At 37.0% G+C, this 23911-nt stretch overlaps 1 protein-coding gene across 1 annotated transcript; it reads left to right on the forward strand.

The window, feature by feature from the left end:
- The first annotated feature begins 12108 nt into the window (after positions 1–12108).
- LOC133829982 (mitochondrial phosphate carrier protein 3, mitochondrial-like) lies at positions 12109–14913 on the forward strand. The gene is made up of 6 exons (XM_062259855.1): positions 12109–12417; positions 12793–13154; positions 13256–13299; positions 13996–14210; positions 14294–14418; positions 14542–14913. Exons 1-6 carry the CDS (start codon positions 12148–12150, stop codon positions 14588–14590), a joined length of 1065 nt encoding a protein of 354 aa, XP_062115839.1. The 5' UTR covers positions 12109–12147; the 3' UTR covers positions 14591–14913.
- Positions 14914–23911: the final 8998 nt, after the last annotated feature.

The raw sequence follows: 23911 nt of genomic DNA on the forward strand, positions 1-23911 counted from the left end.
TAACCTTCCTCACGACTCTAGGGTCGAAACTATGGACAACGTCCCTTAGCCACGTGACAAACGGTCACCGGGGTCATATACCTTGGCTATAGTCTTCTGGTCGTAGACCAGGCAAGCGCTTATAAGTTCATCGACCTTAGGGCCGGTCCCGCATTAATGCTATAGAGCCATTCAATGCGTGATCATCGACTTTAGAGTCGGTCCCTGACTAGTCAGTGTCTTAAACAGGTAATCAGCATTCATTAGCATTTAATATGAAATCCACGTTCATATATCTCAACCAACACACCTCAATATCAAACCATGCATGTCATATACCTGTACAGGGTGCAACTGTAACCATACACTGTTTTCTTACCTCAAGTTCGAGCGAGAAGTATGATAAAGACGACCCCTGAGAACGATCGACCTTTTAGTTCCTTAGCAGTTACCTAATCACAACCAATTATAACCTCCATTAATGAGAATTCACAATGATAGGTTCTTAACCTAGGCACTACCCTCGGGACCTCGAAACATGCCCACACGGTGAGTAGATTCGATCCCGGGCCTTAAGGATTGAAACCCCAAGTCAAAAACCCTTAAAAACACTCAAAACGGGGTTTGGAAGGAACAGGGTAGCCCTACAGCGCTCAACCCCTAGCGCCACAGCGCTATACTCAGAAACCCCCAAGCACCAGAAAGCCTCCTGAGGAACGCTATAGCACCCTAGGGTGGGCGCTGTAGCGCTACCTCCAGGCCCAAACACCCCTGAACCGACCTTCTTCATCTCCTTCGATTCTAACTTGATTCCCAAGCTTCCAAAGCCTATTCTTGATGCCAAATAAACCCAAAAACCATTCTAACACACCCCAAACATCACAAGCATGGGAACCCTAGCCAAAACTCCCAACAAAAACCATGAATTCATCCTAGGAAACTCAGCTGCAAAACAAAACCAAAACAGAGCAAACCAGAGAAACCATGGTTACAAATTTACCCAAAGCTTGGCTTGTGATGGTCTTCAATGGTGGAACACACTCCCAAACTCCCAAGGCTTGCTTCCTAAGCTTGAGTCCTCAAAATTGGTTCAAAAACCACAAAGAACAGTGAGGAGAAAAAGGTACGGGAGAACTCTAAAGTGTACTCTGTTTTTCCATCACCTTTCTCAGCTATCAAGTGTTATATCTATCCTAGGGGTGAAATGTCCATTTTACCCCTAGGTCAATTAATACTTCCTAAAGGCTCCTAAGGGTATTTTTGGTACTTTCCTCCTAACTCGTTAATCATAATTAACGCTCTCCAATTCCCGCTATTCACAACAATCTCGAACACCAATAATTCACAACCTGTTACCCTTTATCTCCCGGTAACGCTCTAATCATCAAAATCACCCCGAGACTCAACCCAAGTCCCGACACTTAATCCCGTTGTGACTAAACCGCTAATCAATATTCTACGATTGTCTCATGTCGAATAACTCGAACAAACCCACATCATAATGTGGTCTCAGCATATATCACTGACATGCATACAATTAACATTATATTATAATATAATTCTCATAAACATGCATAAACACGTTTAATGGCATAACTAAACAATTATGTCCCTCCCGGCCTACAAATCCAGCTGTTAAACCACATTAGGGAATCCGGGGCATTACAGAGCTAGTGGGAGTTTGGAAGTCCATTACCCTCTCTAACTCTCATTTCATTTTCTTTTGCAGATCTAAAGACTTTAGATCGAGGTTATCAAATCAATGGCTGGAGGTATAATTTATCGATCTCCTTTATTTATTTATTTATTTGTAACAATCCTATACAGTTTATTTCGCATATTAGGATTATTAATGCATCTAGATTAAATTAATCTTATAGTAACTTCATAGGTAGTGTGATAATACTTTTGTAATTATGTATATGTCTCCCAAACAAAAATTATATATGTTCACGAATGATTTTTGTAATGCCCCAAAATCCCTAATGCGGTTTAATGGTTGGATTAGTAGGCCGGGAGGGCCATAATTGTTTTATTATGCCATTAAACTATTATATGCATGTTTTTGTGAATTATATTATAATATGATGTTAAATACATGCATGTGGGTCCACATTTCATCACAGGGGTATTTTAGTAATTTGGCCTGTTGAGGGCGTAATTGTATATTTGTATGCATGTCAGTGATCTATTTTTGAGGCCACATTATAATGTATATTTGTTCGAGCTATTCGGCATGAGACGATCTTTGAGTGCAGATTAGCGGTTTGGTCATAACGGGATTAAGTTTGGGACTCGGGGTGAGTTTCGGGGTAATTTGGTGATTAGAGCATTGCTGGGAATTAAAGGGTAATGAGATATGAATTATTGGTATTTGAGAATATCAAGAATAACGGAAATTTGATGGTGTTAATTATGATTAACGAAAATAGGCAGGAAATGACGGTTTTACCCTTGGGAGCCTTTAGAAGACTTTAATTGACCTAGGGGAAAAATAGTCTTTTCACCCCTAAGATATATATCAACCATTTGGGCTGTAGAAGCTTACCAAAGCAGAGCACCTCTTCTCCCTCATCCGATCATCATTCCTCCTCCTTTTCCTTTTTCAATTTTGAACCCCAATTTGAAGAACCAAGTTAGGGAATCAAAGTTTGAAGCTTAGAACTTTAGTTCATCCATTGAAGAGAACTCAAATCCAGCTTGAGGTAAGAATTCAACCATGAAACTAGTTATACTCTGTTTTTTCTAATGGTTTTCGGTTGAGAAATTTGATGTGATTAGTTGGGAATCAATGGAAGTTTTTGAGTAAGTTTACTAGGGTTTTGGTGAGGTTGTGGTATGGATGAAGTCTTGCGGTTAAATGGCATGTTTGAATGATGTTTGGGGTTGGTTTGGAAGCATGGTTTTCAGGGGAAGTCGCAGAGGAGAAGACCAGAAAAATTTGGTCCTGCAAGTGGCACCCCAGCGCTAGGCAGAGCAGGGAGGTGGGTCTCTCTAACTTGGGGCAGCGCCCCAGCGCTAGGTCAGCTTCCGCAAGTCCTATTTTTAGGGCTCGGGATGATTTTTGGGGTTCAGGGATTGGTTCCTTTACCCCGTTTGGGTGGATTGGGAGTCCTGAGAGTGCGGGATTGATCCCGAGAGTGCGGGATTGATCCCGAGAGTGAGGTTTTAGATTATGAACCTTTTATTGATTTACTGTATTGATGGATTCCAATTGGTTATGACTAGGTGACTGCTAAGGAACTAAAAGGCAGATCGTTCTCAAGGGTCGTTCTTTTACTAATTATCGCTCGAACCAGAGGCAAGAAAACTGCACCCCATATGTGACATGCATGGTTAGTATTGAGGCATGTTGAGTGTTTAAATGTGGACATGGATTGCATATCAAATTCTTAGCAAATCTTGCTTACTTGTGAATGGCACTGACTTACTAGTCAGAATTGGCAATGGTGTCAGAACTAGCTATGAAGTTGTGACTTACTAGTCAAGTTCAACAATAGTTTTGAGCACTGGTTGTATGTTACTGACCTATGAGTCAGGAGCGGCATAAGCGTCATGAACGCAGAGTAGAGAAAAGGTTAGATCTGATCGACATCTGCATTGAATGACTCATCATGAGCATTAATGTCGGACCGACCCCAAGTTCGATGAAAACTAAAAGCGCTTGCCTAGTTTTATGACTAGTTACTCAGAGCAAGGGCCAAAAGGCACAAGTGACTGTATCGTTACATGGCTAAGGGTACGGAACCCACATTGGTGACTCCATGGTCACTCATTCGGTTGATATTGGTGACTCGCTCATCAGTCACTTATCCTGTTTAAACTAGTGACTCAATCACTCACTTGTAAAGGGTGCGGAACCCATATTAGTGACTTATACATCTGTCACTCATCAGTTTAGGACTATAAGTCCTGGATGATTATCATGATCATCGTTTGATATTATGTATATGCAGTATTGAGTTTTCTTGCTGGACTTTTGTTCGTGGGTGCTATGTGTTGCAGGTAAAGGGAAAGAAAAGCTCACCCAGCCTTGAGTGGAGAGCTTAGGTGGCGATGTGTACATATGCGGCCGCTTGACCACCACGGCCAAGGAGTTTCTCAGAGGAACTAGGGGGTTTACCCTATTTTTTTGTTGTTTAGGTCGGTGGGTTGTAATTTTAAACTGTAATTACCATTTTGTATTGTAAACAACTTGTAAACGTTTTTATGGGTCCATGAACAGTTTTATGTTTGAAATAAAATATATCCTTTCCTTTTGATTGGTTTTACATCTTAACCTATTAATAACATCTAGAAGCACATTTATAACCAAAGAACTCGATTAGCGAGTTAAGCACGGTTCAAAGATTACAGTAACGGTCTTAGAGAAACTATGGCGTTACAATTTTAATTCCTTAGAATGCTCCTTAGGGGAGATGACCTGGTGACTTAGGGAAGCACCATAGCCACCAGCAATATATGAGCTTAAGTTGTGTACTCTCTTGCCCTACCAAGGCCATACATGAATAAAATGATGTTTATCCATGCCTCGTTGTGTATGTTTTCTTTATGGTTTATGTGTTGTTTAAATGTTGCCTTTGTTGGGTCATCGCGTGTCATTTGCCTATGTTGTATGCTCTAGTTGTCATGTGGGATGTTGTCTTTGGATGACTTGCTTTATGCTTGCTCATGCTTCGTTATTGCCCTTACTTGTATGAGACTTGTATCGTGGCTAACCGATGGACTTGTTTGCCGCAGGTGTGAGTTTTAGGCTGACTTGCTAGCTGAGCGCACTAACAAGTGTCTCAATTTGAGGAGTCAATTTGGTGGCCCGTGATAGTTGGTACCAGAGTCGGGTTAGAGAAAGCTTAGTGACCCTGCATGGTGAGCAACACTCAAATGATCGAATTTCTTAAGAAGCAAGTTAGATAGCTAGATACCCTGGATGAGAGGGTCAAGGATTTTAGCTCTGTTAGACAAGAATCAGAGTCAAACAACACACAAAACTGCATGACTATGTTGGAGCAGGATACGACCAATCTACTAGCCTGCATAACGACAATTGAGCGAAGGGAGAACCTTTCAAGTACATCTGATAGTCTTCCGAGGGAGGAACGTATCGAGGCAGTGGAGCATGTGGTGAAAGACCTACAAAAGACACTAAATGACCTCTTAGAGAATTGTAGCGGGTTAGTTGAGGCATTAAAGGACGGGATGTTAGAGATGAACACTAAGGTGAACCTTGCCATGAGAGCGGTGGGAACTCCACCTACAGCTGACCCATCGGCATGGAATATGAAAGAGTAAAAGTGTCTGAGTCGAGGCCCTTTTTGGAGTTTTATGCCCTAATTAAAACTCAATTTCTTTGTAATCTCATTTATTATCAATAAAAGAATAGAAATCATTTTTTGACTTGGTCAATCACTTTGCTCACTTGTTTTATTTTCATGACTATTTGTTTAACATAAACATCTAGTAAATCCCGAGCATATAACTGATCGTATTTGTAGTGACGTAATCACAGTGGAATATAAATATGATTATAGGATCAAAATAAGTTAGTCCTAAGATTAGTCAGTGAACATGATTTACACTGACTTGCCAATCTATGATATGATCTAGTTACACATCGCAGTGTTATGTTCTTTCCAGAACAATAGCAAAGTAGATAAGATCGGATATATTTGTTACATCAGACTGGACCGATATTGACAGTTGATAGGATAAGTAAACATACCATTATTATCTATTCTAGTCATATCATATAGTTGACCATAGGTCATTCAATCTCGATTCTGAGTGGTTAGTATTCTAACTGATTGTATTATTTGAGTTCTTTGACTTGCTCATTACCAGCTTACCCTACGGACTAGCCTATACTTACATCTTGGGAACTCGGTAGTATAATTGAGTGGGAGTGTTAATCATAGATATGAACATCTATAGCTTTTAATGAAGAAGTGAAACGATAGTTTCCTTTTAGTTTGGTTCAAGATGTTAAATGATAAAGATCTCATTTCAGTAATTAATATTAGTTTAATGAAATATCATTTACAAGGAACTAAGTGTTTTAAGGATAAAATACAATGAGGGGTAAACACAGTATTTTAATCTCATCTCATTGTAGACCGTCTATAGAGGATCGAGTGACAATTATGGTTGTAATAATGAATAATTAATAACGGATCTATATTTTCTATAAAACGTTCTATGAATTCAAGAGTGCAATTCCGAGTCTTTAGTGGAGTCACGAGGAATTAATAAGTTAGTAAATTTATTTGTTAGATTTATGATAACTTATTAGAGCTTGATTTCATAATCCCATGGTCCTTGGATAAAATTATAGTAGTCTCAATTAAATGATTTAATTATCAATTAGAATTATCAAAGTTGACCAGGTCAATCTTGGATAGTTTCACAGAGTTTTGTAATTTATAGAATAAAAGATAAATTAGGATAGATTTATTAATTAAGATAAATTGATATCTAAATTAATAAATAAGTTTAAATCAAGGTTCAAATTATAAATAATTAATTTGATAAAAGATTTAAATAATTATTTAATTAATTAAATCAATAGAAAATAATACAGGTTTTGATTTTAAGCCCAATGGGCTTATAATTAAATGAGAAATTTCAGGGGCCTAAAGCCCATGATAATTTCGACCTAGGGCTGTTATTTTTTAATTAAACAAGTTACCTAATTGTGCCTATAAAAGGAGTGCTAAGTGAGAGATAAAAAATATAAGTTTAAGTCATATTTATGAAAATCACAAGTTTTTGATAGGTTTTAGATTCTCTCTAAACATAAGTCATTTTCTAAGCCTCATTGTTCTTTTCTCTTCTTCTCTCTATATCTATCTCATGTGTTGAGAATTACCCACCTTAGTCTAGGTGATTCTAAGGATACTTTGGAAGACTGTGAAGAAAATTGAAGATCGGTTCAGTTTCTTGATAATACTCTGCGACAGAAATGATACAAGGGTTAGAGAAACTAAAGGAATGACTCTATTATTCTGCTGCGTATAATGTAAGTATTCTTATCATTATTTCTCTTTGAATTCAATTTTAGAAACATGTTATAGGTTGTCTCGTATTAACTTGTTTAATATTAGATCTACATGAAAATAAATAAAGATCATGGATAAGTTTTCCCAACACCCCTATGGCGGGCCAGAGACGCAAATGACTTAAAGAACTTCATCTTTGACATGGAGCATTACTTCAGAGCCATGAGAATTAAATCAGAAGAAGGCAAGGTCGCCATGGCAACAATGTACTTGTCTGCGGATGCCAAAGTGTGGTGGGGGATGAAGTACGATGACATTCAAAACGGCAGATGCACCATAGCAACATGGGAAGATCTAAAGAGAGAATTGAGGATGCAGTTTCTCCTTGAGAATGTTGCCTACATAGCTCGACGCCAATTGAGAGAGCTGAAGCACACTGGAACAATCCGAGAATACCTGAATAAATTCTCTAGGTTGATGCTTGATATTAAGGACATGCTCGAAGTGGACAAGTTCTTTGCCTTTTTGGAAGAATTGAAGCCTTGGGCAAAGCAGGAGCTCAAGAGGCAGCGAATGGCTGGCTTGCCCATTGCTCATGCTGCTACTGAGCGATTGAGTGATTACTCATCGGGGAATACCCAGTCGAAGAAGAATAACCCTTTCATCTAGTGGAAACAACGTTGGGTGTAAGAAGTCAGGAAAGTTATGGCAGAGCAAGAGTGGGGAGGAGAGAAGAGAAGAGTGCAGTGGAGTCTATCTATCCTAATAAAGATAGTAGCTCCCGTTCAAGAAGCCTCTTACATGTTGGATGTGTGCCGAACTGCATAAGTCGATGGAATGTCCTCACAAATCCAAGATGAGTGCCCTCCAGGGATCAATTGTTCAAGAAGAACAAGCCAACAAAGAGGAGGATGAGGACTATACGCACACGAGTGCCCTCTGAATGGTAAATGCTCTCAAGAAGCATGGTGCGAAGGTGAAGAAAATCCTTGGAAAATGACTAATTTATGTGGACACCACTTGATGGGTGTCGTATGCCGTATTAAATTTAAATATTTATTTTATCAATCACTTATACCAACTATTTCAGTATAGCGGTAATTAAGGGTCGAAGCCACGAGGACCATGAAAAATTATTGTTCAAAATAAGAACTAAGCAGAAATTAAATAGGGGTTTAATTTTAAAAACTGAAAACATAAAATAAAATGATGATTAAAGATTAAATAACTAAGGATAAATCGATATTAAAGAAATAGTCAATAATTACTCTCCACATTCGATAATCAATCTATCAACAATGACAAATAATATTCCATATTCCCAATTAAACTATTAATCCTACAGATAATATTTAAGCAGTCAGTTATCTCAGTTTCCCTATTATAATTAATTAAATTTAAGCGCTCTTAATTAATTATTTTTACCCAGCAATAAACTCATTAAGCATGCGATCTATTTAATATAGTAAAAACATTACAGTCTATGGAAATAAGTTAATTTAGCCAACAAATTCATTAAACATGCACCTCATTTAACATAGGTTCTATTTTTCATCGCAATCAAGATATCTGTCACAATACCCCAATTGCAATTTATCACTCTAATTAGAATCCTAAAGTATTAGGTGAATAACAATCCTAAGATGATACCAGAATAATGCAAAACTCTAATTAGTTGGCCACCAACAAGATCTCACAATATTAATAGCAATAAATTAGAAAAATAGAAACAATTTAATATAAGGGAATAGAATGAATAAAATTTATCAATGCATTAAAGATCTCATGTCTAGGGGTTTGAAATAACCCTCAACTACAAAGAAAACTACTCATAATCACATTCATATTCACAAACATAAATATTCAATGAAAATAAAAGAGTTTGAGAAGAAAGAAAAACTAGATTGAAGAATGTAGATGATGATGTCTTTTCTCTTCCTCTACTGTTGTAGCCTCTAAAATTCACAATCACAAAATTATATTAAAAGTTAACCCTAACCCCTTTTATAGTTATTTAAAAATAAAAAATTAAGGGAAAATTCAATCGTCGGGCGCAGCCAGTGTTTCTTTCTTAGTAGCCCAGCCACTGAAACATGTATTTTCAAGAAAATCGGGCTCCGGCCGTGGCCTGGGACATTTCTGGCCGCGACCGTAGCAATTTTTCCGTTTTTTCGGTTTTCTTCAATTGTAGACACTAATAGTATTTTAACCATAACTTCCTCGATATAGCTCAGAATTTGACAATTCAAAAAGATATGAAAAGCTAAGAAAAAGATTTAAAACTTGTATTTCTATAAATATTTCCAAAATAGTATTGAAAAATTGTCAAAATCAAATGTGAAGTTTCATACCATCTTGCTATAGCTCCTCAACAACTTCTTTGGTGCAACTCCTCAGCAACTCCCACAGACCTGGTTTTTAGTTTGGATTTTTTTTTTTTTTTGAGATTGAATGTTAGTGTAAAAATGAGATTGATTGTGCATTTGACTTCCCCAATCTTATGCATTTGATGTTTTCAGATTGATTGTGTATTAAATATGAAAGTTTTTCTAATATGGATTTTGTATGAATATGAGTTCTTGGTTCGATTCAGATATAACTATGGTGTCTGGAATATTTGTGGGGGGTGTTTAAGATCTGTTTTGAATGTGAAATATTATATAGTGTTTTGATTTCCATTTTGAGTTTGGATGATCACTTAGGATTTTGAATGAATTTTTATTATTTGATTTGTTTTTTTTTTTTTGTGTTGAAAGTTGAAGATGAAATTGGGTTTGGTGTTACTCATATGAATTGAGTTTTTAGAAATGTTTAATCTTTCTAAAAATATTTTCAAATATATATTTAATTTTTTTATTAGTTTAAATTAATTTTCTAAATAAAAATAAAATTTTTAATAGAAAATTAATTTAAGAATTGCCACATCAGCAATTTATTCTAAAATTAATTAGAATAATGATTTATTAATGACCTAGATAGTCCATGCTAATTGTTAATAGCCATAATAAATGAATATTTTGGATTTGCTAACAGAGAATCGTGGATGGAGAGATTTGAATACAAAAAAAAAAAAAGAATGATGAATTAAGTGTAGCAAAAAGTAAAAATAAGAGGTTTTGTTGCGAATTATTTTGGATATTTTTATCATCAATTACTCCTAACTATATTAGATTTAACAAATTATATATTATTTTATAAGGTTTATATATTTTTAGACCATGTGTTTTATTTTATTATTTGTTTGGACCCTGTATTTTGACAAATTATTTTTTAGATATTGTGTTTTGTAAAATAGTTCAAATAGACCTCTAAACTTGATTTTGATGAACAAAAAATTAAGTATAACAACACAGTTCTTAAGTAGAATAACTGTATTTTTGTTCTGAGTTGTTAGTTTGATAAATTATTTGTGATTTCAGTTCAAAAAACTTTGATCAAAATCGTGTATAAGAGTCTATTTAAATTATTTTAGAAAATATAAAGTTCAAAAAATAATTTATTAAAATACATAATCGAAACAGATAATAAGACAAAATACAAAATCTAAAAAAATATAAACCTTATTTTATATACTAAAGAACGAAAATTAATAGTTGTAAATTTATAGGAAACTTACCCTTGTGTTTATATTTCGTCGACGTCTACGATTGTGGAGTTGTGGTCACTGTGTCTTAATTAGGGCAAGTCTACTGGGACTACATCCTTGTATTTTGCATACCAAACCCAATCATACGCCAAATGTTATCTCATTTTGTTCATTTTGCTGAAATTGTATAGGGAAATTTCATATTATATGCATAATAACTTTGTAAATTTTTTTAATATGCCACCATAATTTACTATCCTAAATATATGACAATTTCAATTTTTTAGACAAAAATACCCCTAACATCGAAATCGCATCGAAATTGCATCGCAATTGCATCGAAAAAGCATCGTTTGAGATAATAATCAAGTTTTCATGATTGTATCGAAATGGCATCGATTTGGCATCGATGTAGCATCGATTTGGCATCGATGTAGCATCGAAACACCATCGGCATCGATGTAGCATCGAAATGGCATCGAAAAAGCATCGTTTGGGATAATAATCAAGTTTTCATGACTGCATCGATGTAGCATTGATTTGGCATCGAAGCACCATCGGCATCGATGTAGCATCGATGTAGCATTGAAATGGCATCGAAAAAGCATCGTTTGGGATAATAATCAAGTTTTCATTATTGCATCGAAATAGCATCGATGTAGCATTGATTTGGCATCAAAACACCATCGGCATCGATGTAGCATCGATTTGGCATCGATGCCGATGGTGTTTCGATGCCAAATCGATGTTACATCGATGCTATCATGAAAACTTGATTATAATCTCAAATGATGCTTTTTCGATGCCATTTCGATGCTACATCGATACTACATCGATGCTATTTCGATTCAATAATGAAAACTTGATTATTATTCCAAACGATACTTTTTCGATGCCATTTCGATGCTACATCGATGCCGATGGTGTTTCGATGCCAAATCGATGTTATATCGATGCTATTTCGATGCAATCATGAAAACTTGATTATTATCCCAAACGATGCTTTTTCGATGCCATTTCGATGCTACATCGATACTACATCGATGCCGATGGTGCTTCGATGCCGAATCAATGCCAAATCGATGCTACATCGATGCTATTTCGATACAATTATGAAAACTTTATTATTATCCCAAACGATGCTTTTTCGATGCAATTTCGATGCAATTTCGATGTTAGGGGTATTTTTGTCTAAAAATTTAAAATTGTCATATGTTTGGGATAGCAAATTATGGTGGCATATTAAAAAAATTTACAATTGTCATATGTTTGGGACACTGTTGTAGTAGAAGACAATTTTTTTTTTCTATGTTGTGAATGGAATAAAAAAAAAAAATAGTGCTAAAATTATATTATTTTGGTGTTGATTTAATAGTAAAAGTCAAAGTCATGATAATTGACTTCAATAGTAGTCAAAGTCAAATATAAACCCAAAATCAATTTGAGGAAAAGAAAGGGTATTGACGTAAATAAAGAAACTAAGTAGGGGTAAAATTGACCGAGAAAGCTGCTATAAAATGGTAGTAAGAAAGAGCGCGTAAACAAGTGAAACGTTTAATTTTCTCAGAAAAATAAGTACAAGAGGTTTTCATGGCTCCCCAAGAAAATTCTGCTCATAATTCTATGATCCCCAGCTTCATCTACTCTTCTTCTTCTTCGTCGTCGGGGATCTACGACTTGATACGGACGAATAGCGGAATGACTCCAACGAAGGAGAGAATAGTGATTCCGGCGCCGAAGGAGAAGCTCGAGATGTATACGCCAGCGTTCTACGCTGCATGCACGTTCGGAGGGATTTTAAGCACAGGAACTACTCACATGGCTGTCACTCCTCTCGATCTCGTCAAGTGTAACATGCAGGTTCAATTGGAATAATCTCTGTTCTAACACTTCCATTTCCATTTCTATCTCATTCTTATTAGATTCAATTTTTATTTTTAATTTTCCTAACATGTATGAGATCGAAGAAAATGGTTTTCATGTTAAATGATAAGAAAAATTGTAAGTCAATTGATTCGAATTTGATGGAGACAGGTGATGACTCCCCTCAAGTTTGGAAGAAAATTCCATATTTTCTTTGTTTAATTATTTGAAACTTTTATAGTCTTTTGAATTTTCTAAAGGCGGCTTTGGGGTGGAGTAGTAAAGGGTCAAATCAACCAATTCAATGTTTGAAATGTTGGTTAATATTTGGCCACCTTTTTTGAATATTGATGTGGGTTATTTTCAATATAGATTGACCCAGCTAAGTACAAAAGTGTCAGCTCTGGATTTGGAGTATTGCTCAAGGATCAGGGGATTAAAGGTTTCTTTAGGGGTTGGGCTCCAACCTTGGTCGGCTACAGTGTTCAAGGTGCTTGCAAGTATGGCTTTTATGAATTCTTTAAAAAGTACTACTCGGACCTTGCTGGTCCTGAGTTTTCAGCTAAGTACAAGACCTTGATCTATCTCGCCGGTTCTGCATCGGCCGAGGTCATTGCTGATGTTGCTCTATGCCCCATGGAGGCAGTCAAGGTTCGCGTCCAAACTCAGCCTGGCTTTGCCCGGGGCTTGTCTGATGGGTTGCCCAAGCTTCTCAAATCCGAAGGTGCAGCTGGGTATGATTCTAATTACAATCTTTCATCAAGTCATGTAAATTTTGAGTAATACAAAAAGTTCATTATGAAAATTTTAATTCATGAATTTGATATATTTGCAGGTTGTACAAAGGGCTTGTTCCTCTTTGGGGACGTCAGATTCCTTGTAAGATTTTCCTATCTCCCATCTTATGGATATGGCTTTTACATAAATTGAACATGACCCTGCATGCATTGCTTACATGGTTGTGGTTAAGGCCATTTATCATTTTATACGTTAAGATTTGGAACGGTTACATTATTTAAGCCTAGGAAACCATTAAACTATTTGAGAACCAAAAAACTATAGCAATTGCTATCAAATTTTTTAATTTCAAATTTTTTCTTTTGTCCTTTCTTGATGAGAGCACAATTTTTTTCTTCATTAAATTTCATGTCCCATTTGTTATATGTCACCATGCCCTCAACTAATTAAAATGTAATAACTCAATCAAGATACCATTTTTATTAGTTGTATAAAATTTATTAAATTTAATGAAGTATTATTTTAATTAAGTTATTGCATTTTATTTGGTTGAAGATATAGAGACAACAATTGGGACAGAAAATTTCAATCCTTTATAGCGAGGGTCGGCCCTAATTACTATGTAGGTGCTCAAGAGGGACCTCATACTTTGTAGCAAACCACATGCTTGACCTTTTGTTTTAGATGGAAAGTTTATATTACCGTGTTATTAAGCTGCACGTTTAAGTTGGTGCAAGTATTTATAGCTGCACCTTTGCTTTATTTTGGCATGAACTGTAGAGGGTTTTCACTAGTATTTAAACACAAGATATTTTGTTCTTCTTTCTTGATTGCCAGATACGATGATGAAGTTTGCATCATATGAGAATATAGTTGAGCAGTTGTACAAGCACGCCATCCCCACACCTAAAGAGCAGTGCAGTAAACAGCTGCAGCTGGGAGTGAGCTTTGCTGGTGGTTATTTGGCTGGTATATTATGTGCTGTCATTTCACATCCTGCTGACAACTTGGTTTCCTTTCTCAACAATGCCAAAGGAGCTACTTCTGCTGATGTGAGTGAAAATTGTTTTATAAATGTTTTACTTCTACTTCATTATTACATGCTTTCTTATGCTGTGAATAATATCTTGTATAGGCCATAAAGCAGCTAGGAATGTGGGGTCTGTTTACTCGTGGCCTTCCTCTTCGTATAGCTATGATTGGAACCTTAACTGGTGCCCAATGGTGTATCTATGATGCTTTTAAAGTTTTTGTTGGATTGTAAGTTTCTCTTCTACACTTTCCCATGTTTTTCTCTCTTTAGATTTTGTGCTTCGTGAATTTTACAAGTTACTTTTCACGCCATTGACGAGGATTTTTTTTCTTTTCTTTTCTTCTTACTAGTCCAACAACAGGTGGTGTCACTGCCACCCCAACTCCAGCCAAGCACTGAAGTAAAAGCTCATGGTTGACAAAGATATGACTTTTAAGAATTACGCGCAAAGTGATTCATTTAGTCTATTTTTTTCCTTCAAATATTTATATAATTTACGGTTTCTGAGGCCGCTGGCAATGAGATGCACCTGGGTAGTGTAGTCATTTTTATTTGTTTTTCCTCTAAGTGTGTGGCTCTGTGTAGTCTATTGAAGATTGTTTTTCTTTGTATTCTCTGTATATATGTTGTTGTTCTCTTTGATAATCGACAGTGGTTCAAGACATTCTGTCTTAGTGTTGTAACAATAAGATATTAAATCAAGAGAAATTTATTTTTGTGTATTTTCTTACTGTATCTGGTTCTTGCAATCAAATCCATATTTAAGCAACCAAAGTGTGGTCTTTTTGAAGCTGATGAGACTCGTTAATCTTTTACACTATATTCATGCACAGATAGTATTATATAGCACGACAATTTTTGAGTAAAAACTCTGTTATTCCACCCCTCCAAATCCAATATAAAATGCTTCTTTTCCCCACTACAAAAATTGACCCTTCATTCCTAGAAAAATTGACATGGCACGAACTCCTTGGAGCCAATCGGCCAATGGTGTTATTGAGCATCCTTCAATGCATTTCCTTTACTTGATTAAACGATCAACCGGCCAATGGTGTTATTGAGCATCATTCAATGAATTTCCATTACTTGATTAAACTTCAAACGATCAACTGCTCAGTATAATCACGACTTAATAGGGAACACAGTATCGAAAACAATCCTCACAAAATTGTGTCGAACCTCTGGCAAGGATCCCAGAGCCAATGACTCGTAATGAATCTTGCTACCTTGCTTTGACACAAATCCTTGCTCCGTGTCACGGGCTGACATTTTGACAGCGGAAATGCCCGTGCGGCACCTTGACTCCTCTGAGCCAAGGTCAACCTTCCAACCATTCGAATAACAATGAGCACATTTTTCGCGCTGCCGTGTGCCTTTGCACACTTCCGTCTCTCGAACAACTCTCACTGAGTCATGCTCTCAAGCATCTATGAGCGCAACACATGCATCAAGGCTATCTAGCCAAGACACTCACACTATCCATAGGTTCTCACTATGGCAAGGCAAATCCCAACACCGATGCTCACCCAGACATTCGCAAGTCAAGGTAGCATGTGTGGCCAAGAGCCAACACCAAGCTGACGTGCCAACACCTCCCATCATGTCCCATTCGATACTATCCGATTAGCTCACGTCACAGACCAAGGACTCCCATACGTCCATGGTCCAATCCTCAAGGCACCATACCATCGTGCATGTTGGCAGGCCCTCGAGACTGGCTACCAGACTAGTAGCACACACTGGACCTCTGTCCTGCTCAAGCATAGTGCACCCTCCAATGCTTGCATGCTAACAAGTCCCACGAATGACTTCCCGTGCCATCTCGTGTAGAGATTCATGGCCATGGTGCGCCATGACATCTCTCAAAGGTTTGGGCCACATTCCATGCAAGCGGCATCCCGGCAAGCCAAGGGAACCGTACCCTTAAACCTCTGGCAGCACACTTCGACGCACTACCGGGGCAGCCCGGTAATGTCCATGAGTACTCCTACTCATGGAGACATATGAGTCCCCTCGTGGTCCTCATATGCCCGCCCTACTAGTTCTCCCAACTAGTAGTAGCTCACTTGATGCACCTGCGCCAGGGGGTGGTGGAGAGCTGACACCAGGTGCTCCCCCTACAAAGAGACTTCTGAGCTTTTAGTCTTCTACCAGGAACATATATGATTTTCTCTTGGGAGACATATTTGGCTTCCAGCTCGCCAATTCTCCGAATCTCCCAAATCCGATCATACCATTGCGTTCATTGACCCTTCAATATGGAACCTACCAAGTCCCGTCCATTTCCGGGCAATATTGAAGATATTTACGAAAATGCCACTGCCGTACAAACTAGGCATCAGCATGCTCACCAGCCTGCACCCTCGCGTGCACATCTGACCGAGCGCCATCCTAGCTTGTAACATGCCATCAAGGCTGACATGTTACACTCCGCACCGCCTTTCACACACTCAAAAATCCGACACACTCTCAAATATAATCCCAGTGGGATCAGTACCTGCATTTTGAGATTTGATATGAAAGGTTTAAGCTTTGAAACAAAGTCTTGGGAAAAAAAAAAGAAGAGTAAAGTGCTAACCAAATCTGAAAAAGGTGCTTTGGAGTAGCCTGCCATTGCATGAGAGATGGCATGCTCATCGGTCATCTCGCTAAGCGCAGCCTTAACACAGCGTGCAAGATCCATAATCTCCTTTGTCAAAGCTCGAGTACTCAAATTCACAGGTTCCAGCAATTCGGGAAAGCTAGCATCACGTGGTGTGGTGATTCTTCCGACTATTTTTAATGCTTCTGCGATATTGAAACTATATATATGACGTGTTTCATATATAACAGGTTAATTTTATATATATATATATGAAACTATCTACAATTGAGTGGGAAGGTGGTGTGCACATCTATTGGATGGCACCGGAAGTATGTGTGTAGGTTCCTTGCTGCGTGGATGAGTGCTAGTGCAAGCTTCTCGAGTTGGCTATATCGGGTTTCTGCATCAAGCAAGGCTTTGCTTACATAGTAGATTGGAGATTGCTTGCCTTCCTCTTCTCGGACTAGGACCGCGCTAACTGCCACCTCAAATATTGCTAGGTAGACGAATAGTGTCTCATCGTCTTTTGGCTTTGAGAGGAGAGGCGGGCTAGTCAGGTACTATTTTAGTTGGGCTAGTGCCTCTTCACATTCAGCTGTCTACTCGAAGGATTTTGATTTTCTTACTGTATTAAAGAAGATGAGACATCGTTCTGAAGACTTCGAGATGAATTGGCTGAGTGCTTCGATGCATCCAGTTAACTTCTATACGTCTTTTATGCATGTTGGAGAAGGTATCCTTTGGATTGATTCTATATGTACTGGATTAGCCTCGATTCCTCTTTGAGCTACTAGGTATCCAATGAATTTTCCTGCAGTTACACCAAAAGAGCATTTAGTTAGATTCAATTTCATGTTATATTTCCTAAGAATGTCAAAAGATTGTTTTAAATGACTGATATGGTCCTCTGCAATGAGGGATTTGATGAGCATGTCGTCAATGTAGACTTCCATCATTTTCCCTAGCAAGTCGACAAACATCTTGTTGACTAATCTCTGGTAAGTCTCTCCTACGTTCTTCAGTCTGAATGGCATGACCTTGTAACAGAATATGCCCAAGTTGGTCATAAAGGCTATCTTTTCCTGGTCGTCTGGATGCATCAGGATCTAGTTGTATCCAAAGTATGCATCCATGAAGCTTAGGAGTTCATGACCGGCTGTGGCGTCTACCAGCATATCTATGTGTGGTAATGGGAATGAGTCATTTGGACACGCCTTGTTGAGGTCTGTGAAGTCGATGCAGACTCGCCATTTACCATTCTTCTTCTTTACAATGACTACGTTGGCCAACCAGTCGAGAAAATGTACCTCCCTCACGAACCCATTATCAATGAGCTTTTGAACTTCTTTGTTAATGGATTTGTTCCTTTTAGGGGCAAATTTTCTTATTTTTTGCTTCCTTGGTGGGTAGTCTAGATCAACCTGCAATTTATGGACAACTACTTTGGAATCAATTCCAGTCATGTCCGCATGGGACCAAACAAAACAATCATAATGGGCAGATAGAATATCAATGAGTTTAGTTCTGATGTCAGAGTCCAATTGTGATCCAATTTGGACTTTGTGGTCTGGGTAGTCCGGATGTATCTGAACTTCGTCTAGCACCTCCACGTATTTGTTCATCCATCTGGGAGTTAGTCAGTCAGTCTTGCTATAATTGCTATAACTGAGCGGGTTTGGCCTTCATGGTAGTCTGGTAACATGCCCTTGAGTCTTTCTGCTGGCTTTTGATTTCTTTTACTACCCATTTAGTTGGGAACCTTAGTGTTATATTATTTTATAATATAATGTAATATTATATTTTTATAATATAATATTTTAGATTAAATAAATGTGACATAGAGTGTCACATATTGTAATATATAATAGAGAGTTACATTATTTAGATATATGTGAAATATCCAAATATGTAACATATTTGGTGTTACAAATCTAATCACAAATTTGTAACTTCCAAATGTTACCCATTATTGTGTAAATTTGTTGTTACACAATATTGAGATGAATTTCATAAAGCCATATGTGAAATGATTGTTAGAGATATGATTTGTACCCCAATAATGTGTTTTGGGGGTTACAAAATCAATTGGGAGGGTTTGAAACCGTTTGGACAAAACCGCACAAATTTTTTGCTGAAAATGGTTAGTGGCCGCTGCCACCACCTGTGGGACAGAAAGCAGTGGCCGCAGCCACTGATGTCCCTGGCCGCGGCCACAAGCCAAAACTGACCAATCTTCAGTTTTTTCTAATTGTGTTTGAATGACTCCAAAAACTCAAATAACTCCCAAATCTCACTTTTAATTCCATAAATATCCAATGAAACATTGGTAACAGCCATGGGGGTTGGTGGAATTTGAAATTCAAAAGGTGTATCTAAACTCTATAAATAGGAGCCTATTGCTCACTTGAAAGACACAACTTTTCTATCCATTAGAACACTTGGCTAGAAAACACCTAGACTCTATGACCTCAACGCCCTTTCCGATAGACTCTATGACCTCTAAGAAAAGAATCATTCATAAAAATGAGGATTATTCTTTGGAGGAAATCCAAAAACATATTCGAATCGATGAGGAATCGATATGTAGAGATAAACTTGTGGAGGGGTATAATGAAGAGACTTCCAAAGAAAATGTGGTGTCACCACCAAAACATCCCAAAAACAAAGGGAAAAAGGGTAACGAGAAATCCTTGGGTCCAAGAACCAACCCAAACAAGTTTAAGGGCGAGAAATGTCCTTGCTTTGTGTGTAGGAAAAATGGTCACTATGCTAGAGAGTGTAGGCATAGAAAAAACCAACAAGGACCTAAGGTGAATATATATTTTGCCTCAATGGAAATAATAATAAATTACAACTCTATGAAATATATTACAAATAAATAATAATTGATTAAAAAGAGTTACAACTCTATAACTGAAAATTACAAATAAACTAAGAAAATGAAGAAGAAGATGAAGAAGAAGAGAATAGTAAAATACAACTCTAAGCAAAATGTTACAAATAAAATAAAGTGTTTGAAACAAAAGAAAAGAAAATATTACAACTCTTGAACAAGAAATACAAGTAAATAGAGAAGAACAATATAAAGATGAAAAGCAATAGAATGAAAGAAAGGAACAAGAAACAAACGATAAACAACTCTCACTCACACTACCAAAGTGAAGAGTGTTGGGGATTACCAACATGAACAAGGTTTGAAACCTTTGTCCAAAAGCTTATTTCCCCCTAACTCAAGCACTAAGGGATCTCTCACAGATTATAGGAAATGCTTTCTGGAATTATCAAGCCTCAAGGTGTTTCTAGCCAAGTGCTCTAATTGATAGAAATGTTGTGTCTTACAAGTGAGCTATAGGCTCCTGTTTATAGAGTTTAGAGACACCCTTTGAATTTCAAATTTCACCAACCCCCATGGCTGTTATCAATGTTTAATTGGATTAATATGAAATTAAAAATGAGATTTGGGAGTTATTTGGATTTTTTGAGCCGTTCAACAAAGATTGAAAAAACTGAAAAAATGGTCAGTTTTTAGCCTGTGGCCGCGGCCACTAGCCTCTGTCCCACAGGCCGTGGCCACCAACATTCAGTGGCCGCGGCCGCCGACCATTTTCAGCACTAAAAAATGTGTTGTTTTTCCAAACGGTTCCAAACCCTCCCAAATGATTTTGTAACTCCCAAAACACATTATTGTGGTTAAAATCATATCTCTAATAGCCATATCACATATGGCTTTATGAAATTCATCTCAATATTGTGTAACAACAAATTTACACAATAAAGGGTAATATTTGGAAGTTATAAATATGTTACATTATTTGGATATATCTCATATATCTAAATATTGTAACTCTCTATTATATGTTACAATATGTGACACTCTTTGTCACATTTATTTAATCTAAAACATTGCATTATAATATAATATAATATTACATTATATTATAAAATAATATAACATTCCCCCACTAGATTAAATAGTTATCTATTGTAACACTTATTTAATCAATCATTATATTTTAAAATATAACATATCCCCTACTTGATTAAATAAGAACTCTCTCTTATAGGAGTCATTGCATTAGTGTATAAAGCAAAGTATTTTTCAACTTGAACTTTACTATAGTGTAATTATCACAAAATTTGTCGAAAATTTGGTTGCACTAGGCATTGAACCATCTTTTAATGATAACAAATCGGTGATAACACACACACATTTGCGATGTTCACTTGAGACCTCTATGTCTCGCTTTGCACCATTAATGGCCATGTGCACTTTCCATTCATGGACGTTCTTGAGAATACTCCCAATTCTCATGAGAGGCGGCACCACCCCTAGGTCTATAAAGGTAGAATTCTTACAGTATTTTGTTACCAAAAATACTTGTCTTTACAAGATTGAATTCTATTAAAAAACCTTTCGGCTTTAACCCTCCACTTGGTAACATACAAGTACTCAATATCTCAGATGGGGCTTGTTTTGAGTACAACTAATATTCACTTGATTGACTTGTTATTACCTATTGAACCTAACACTAGTTGAATAACTAGTGTTAAGATAGGTTACCATCAATCGTGAATCTCTTTAGAGAGTTTAAGTCCCATCCCTCGAGATGATGCGGGTACTAAATCCCTCGTTAGTGGCTTAGTGAAAGGATCCGCCAGATTTTCACTTGTTCTCACATAGGATATTGAGATGACTCCTCTTTGAATCAATTCTCTTACATATCCATGTCTTAGACTAATGTGTCTAGACTTCCCATTATACACTCTGTTGTATGCTCTAGCCAATGTCGCTTGGCTATCACAATGTATCGATATAGTAGATACATTCTCTTTGATTATGGGAATCTCTATCAACAGATCCCTTAACCATTCGACCTCTTTGTCGGTAGCAGCTATAGCTATGAACTCTGCTTCCATAGTGGAATGAGATATACAGGTTTGTTTCTTGGAACCCCAAGAAATTGCACCTCCACCAAGTGTAAATACCTAACCAGTTGTGGACAAGTTGTCCCCAAGATTGGATATCCAACTTGCATCTGTATATCCTTCTAATATCGAAGGAAATTTGGAGTAGTGAAGGCTTAGTCCTTTGGTTTTCTTGAGATAACCTAGGACTCTTCCAATTGCCTTCCAGTGATCCACACTTGGATTACTTGTAAACCTACTAAGTTTACTTACCGCAAATGCTATATCGGGTCTAGTACACTGGGCAACGTACATTAGACTCCCTATACCACTAGCATACTCCAATTGAGCCACCACTCTTCCTTCATTCTTCTCTAGTTTTACACTATGATCAAATGGAGTATTGGCATCTTTAACCTTGAGATGGTTAAATTTGTTCAATACTTTCTCAACATAGTGGGCTTGCCCTAACGCAAAACCCCAACTATGTTTCTTTACTTTGATACCGAGTATGGTATCAACTTCTCCAAGATCTTTCATCTTGAAGGTTGATGATAGAAACCTCTTCGTTTCTTCTATCCCTTTCATGCTATTACTTAGAATAAGCATGCCATCCACATATAAGCAAACAATGATCACATATCCCTTACAAGTTTTGGAATACAAACACTTGTCTCCATTGTTATGTCTAAACCCATTAGACATGATGACTTGATCAAATTTCTCATGCCATTGCTTAGGAGCTTGTTTCAATCCATATAAGGATTTTACAAGTCTACAAACTTTATGTTCATATTTTGGTAGGACAAACCCTTTGGGTTGTTCCATGTAGACCTCCTCATTGAGGTCACCATTAAGGAATGTCGTTTTGGCATCCATTTGATGAACATACAAGTTGTGTATAGAAGATAAAGCGAACAAAATTCTTATAGAAGTTGTTCTTGCAACAGACGCATAGGTATCGAAATAATCGATACCCTCTTTTTGCCTAAACCCTTTAGCTACTAATCTAGCTTTAAAGGTTTGAATAGTGCCGTCAGTGTGGTATTTTCTCCTAAATACCCACTTACACCCAATTGGCTTAGACCCCAGTGGGAGGTCTACCAATTCCCAAGTGTTATTGGAAAGAATGTAATCCATCTCATCATTGATGGCTTCTTTCCAAAATGCACTATCTCTCGATTGCATAGCTTCTCTACAAGTCTTAGGATCATCCTCAACGAGAAGTACAATATGAATTTTCTTAATGACTTCCTCTCTATTTCCTTCTACCATGTAGAATGAAATTCGTTGAGAATCTATCTCATCCACTACTAGAATTTTATGATTTTTAAGCCTTTGACTTCTTCTAGGTTCAAAGGGCTGCTTTACATCCTTTTGAGAATTCTCCTCTTGAGAATCAACTTTGGATGTAGAAGCTTGAGAATTGTTCTCATATAACAAATTCTCCTTTAGAGATGTTGAAGCTTGAGAATTGTTGTCAGATAACATATTCTCAAAAAATTCAACTTCTTTAGATTCAATCACAACATTAGACTCTAAGTCTAATAGCCTATAAGCTTTACAATTGTTGACATAACCAACAAAAGCACACTTTATGGCTCTTGAACCTAACTTTGTTCTATTAGGTTCGTTTTTCTTGCAATATGCAAGACACCCCCACACTTTTGAAGTACTCTATGTTGGGTTTTCTTCCTTTCCATAACTCATATGGAGATATCTCATTTTTCTTCATCGGTATTCGATTAAGAATGTGACAAGCGGTTAAAAGCGCTTCACCCCATAAGTTGAAGTTCAACTTAGAAAACACCAACATAGAATTTATCATCTCTAGATAAGTCCTATTTTTCCTTTCGGCAACACCATTGTGTTGTGGTGTATAAGGTGCAGTGCACTCATGAATTATACCATTTTCTTCACAAAACGTATTGAATTCTTTAGAGAAGTACTCTCCTCCTCTATCACTTCTTAGCACCTTAATCTTTTTATTTAGTTGATTTTCAACTTCTAATTTATACAATTTAAAAGCATCAAAAGTTTCATCTTTATGCTTTAAAAGAAACACATAGGTATATCTACTAAAATCATCTATAAAAGTAAGAAAATACATTTCACCATCTCTAGTTAAAACACCATTTAATTCACAAAGATCACTATGGATTAAATCTTAGCAAATTAGATGATCTTTCTACACTAGGAAATGGTTTCTTAATTATCTTCACTTTAACACA

The sequence above is a fragment of the Humulus lupulus genome, chromosome 4 (assembly GCF_963169125.1).
Source record: "Humulus lupulus chromosome 4, drHumLupu1.1, whole genome shotgun sequence".
Classification (NCBI taxonomy): Eukaryota; Viridiplantae; Streptophyta; class Magnoliopsida; order Rosales; family Cannabaceae; genus Humulus; species Humulus lupulus.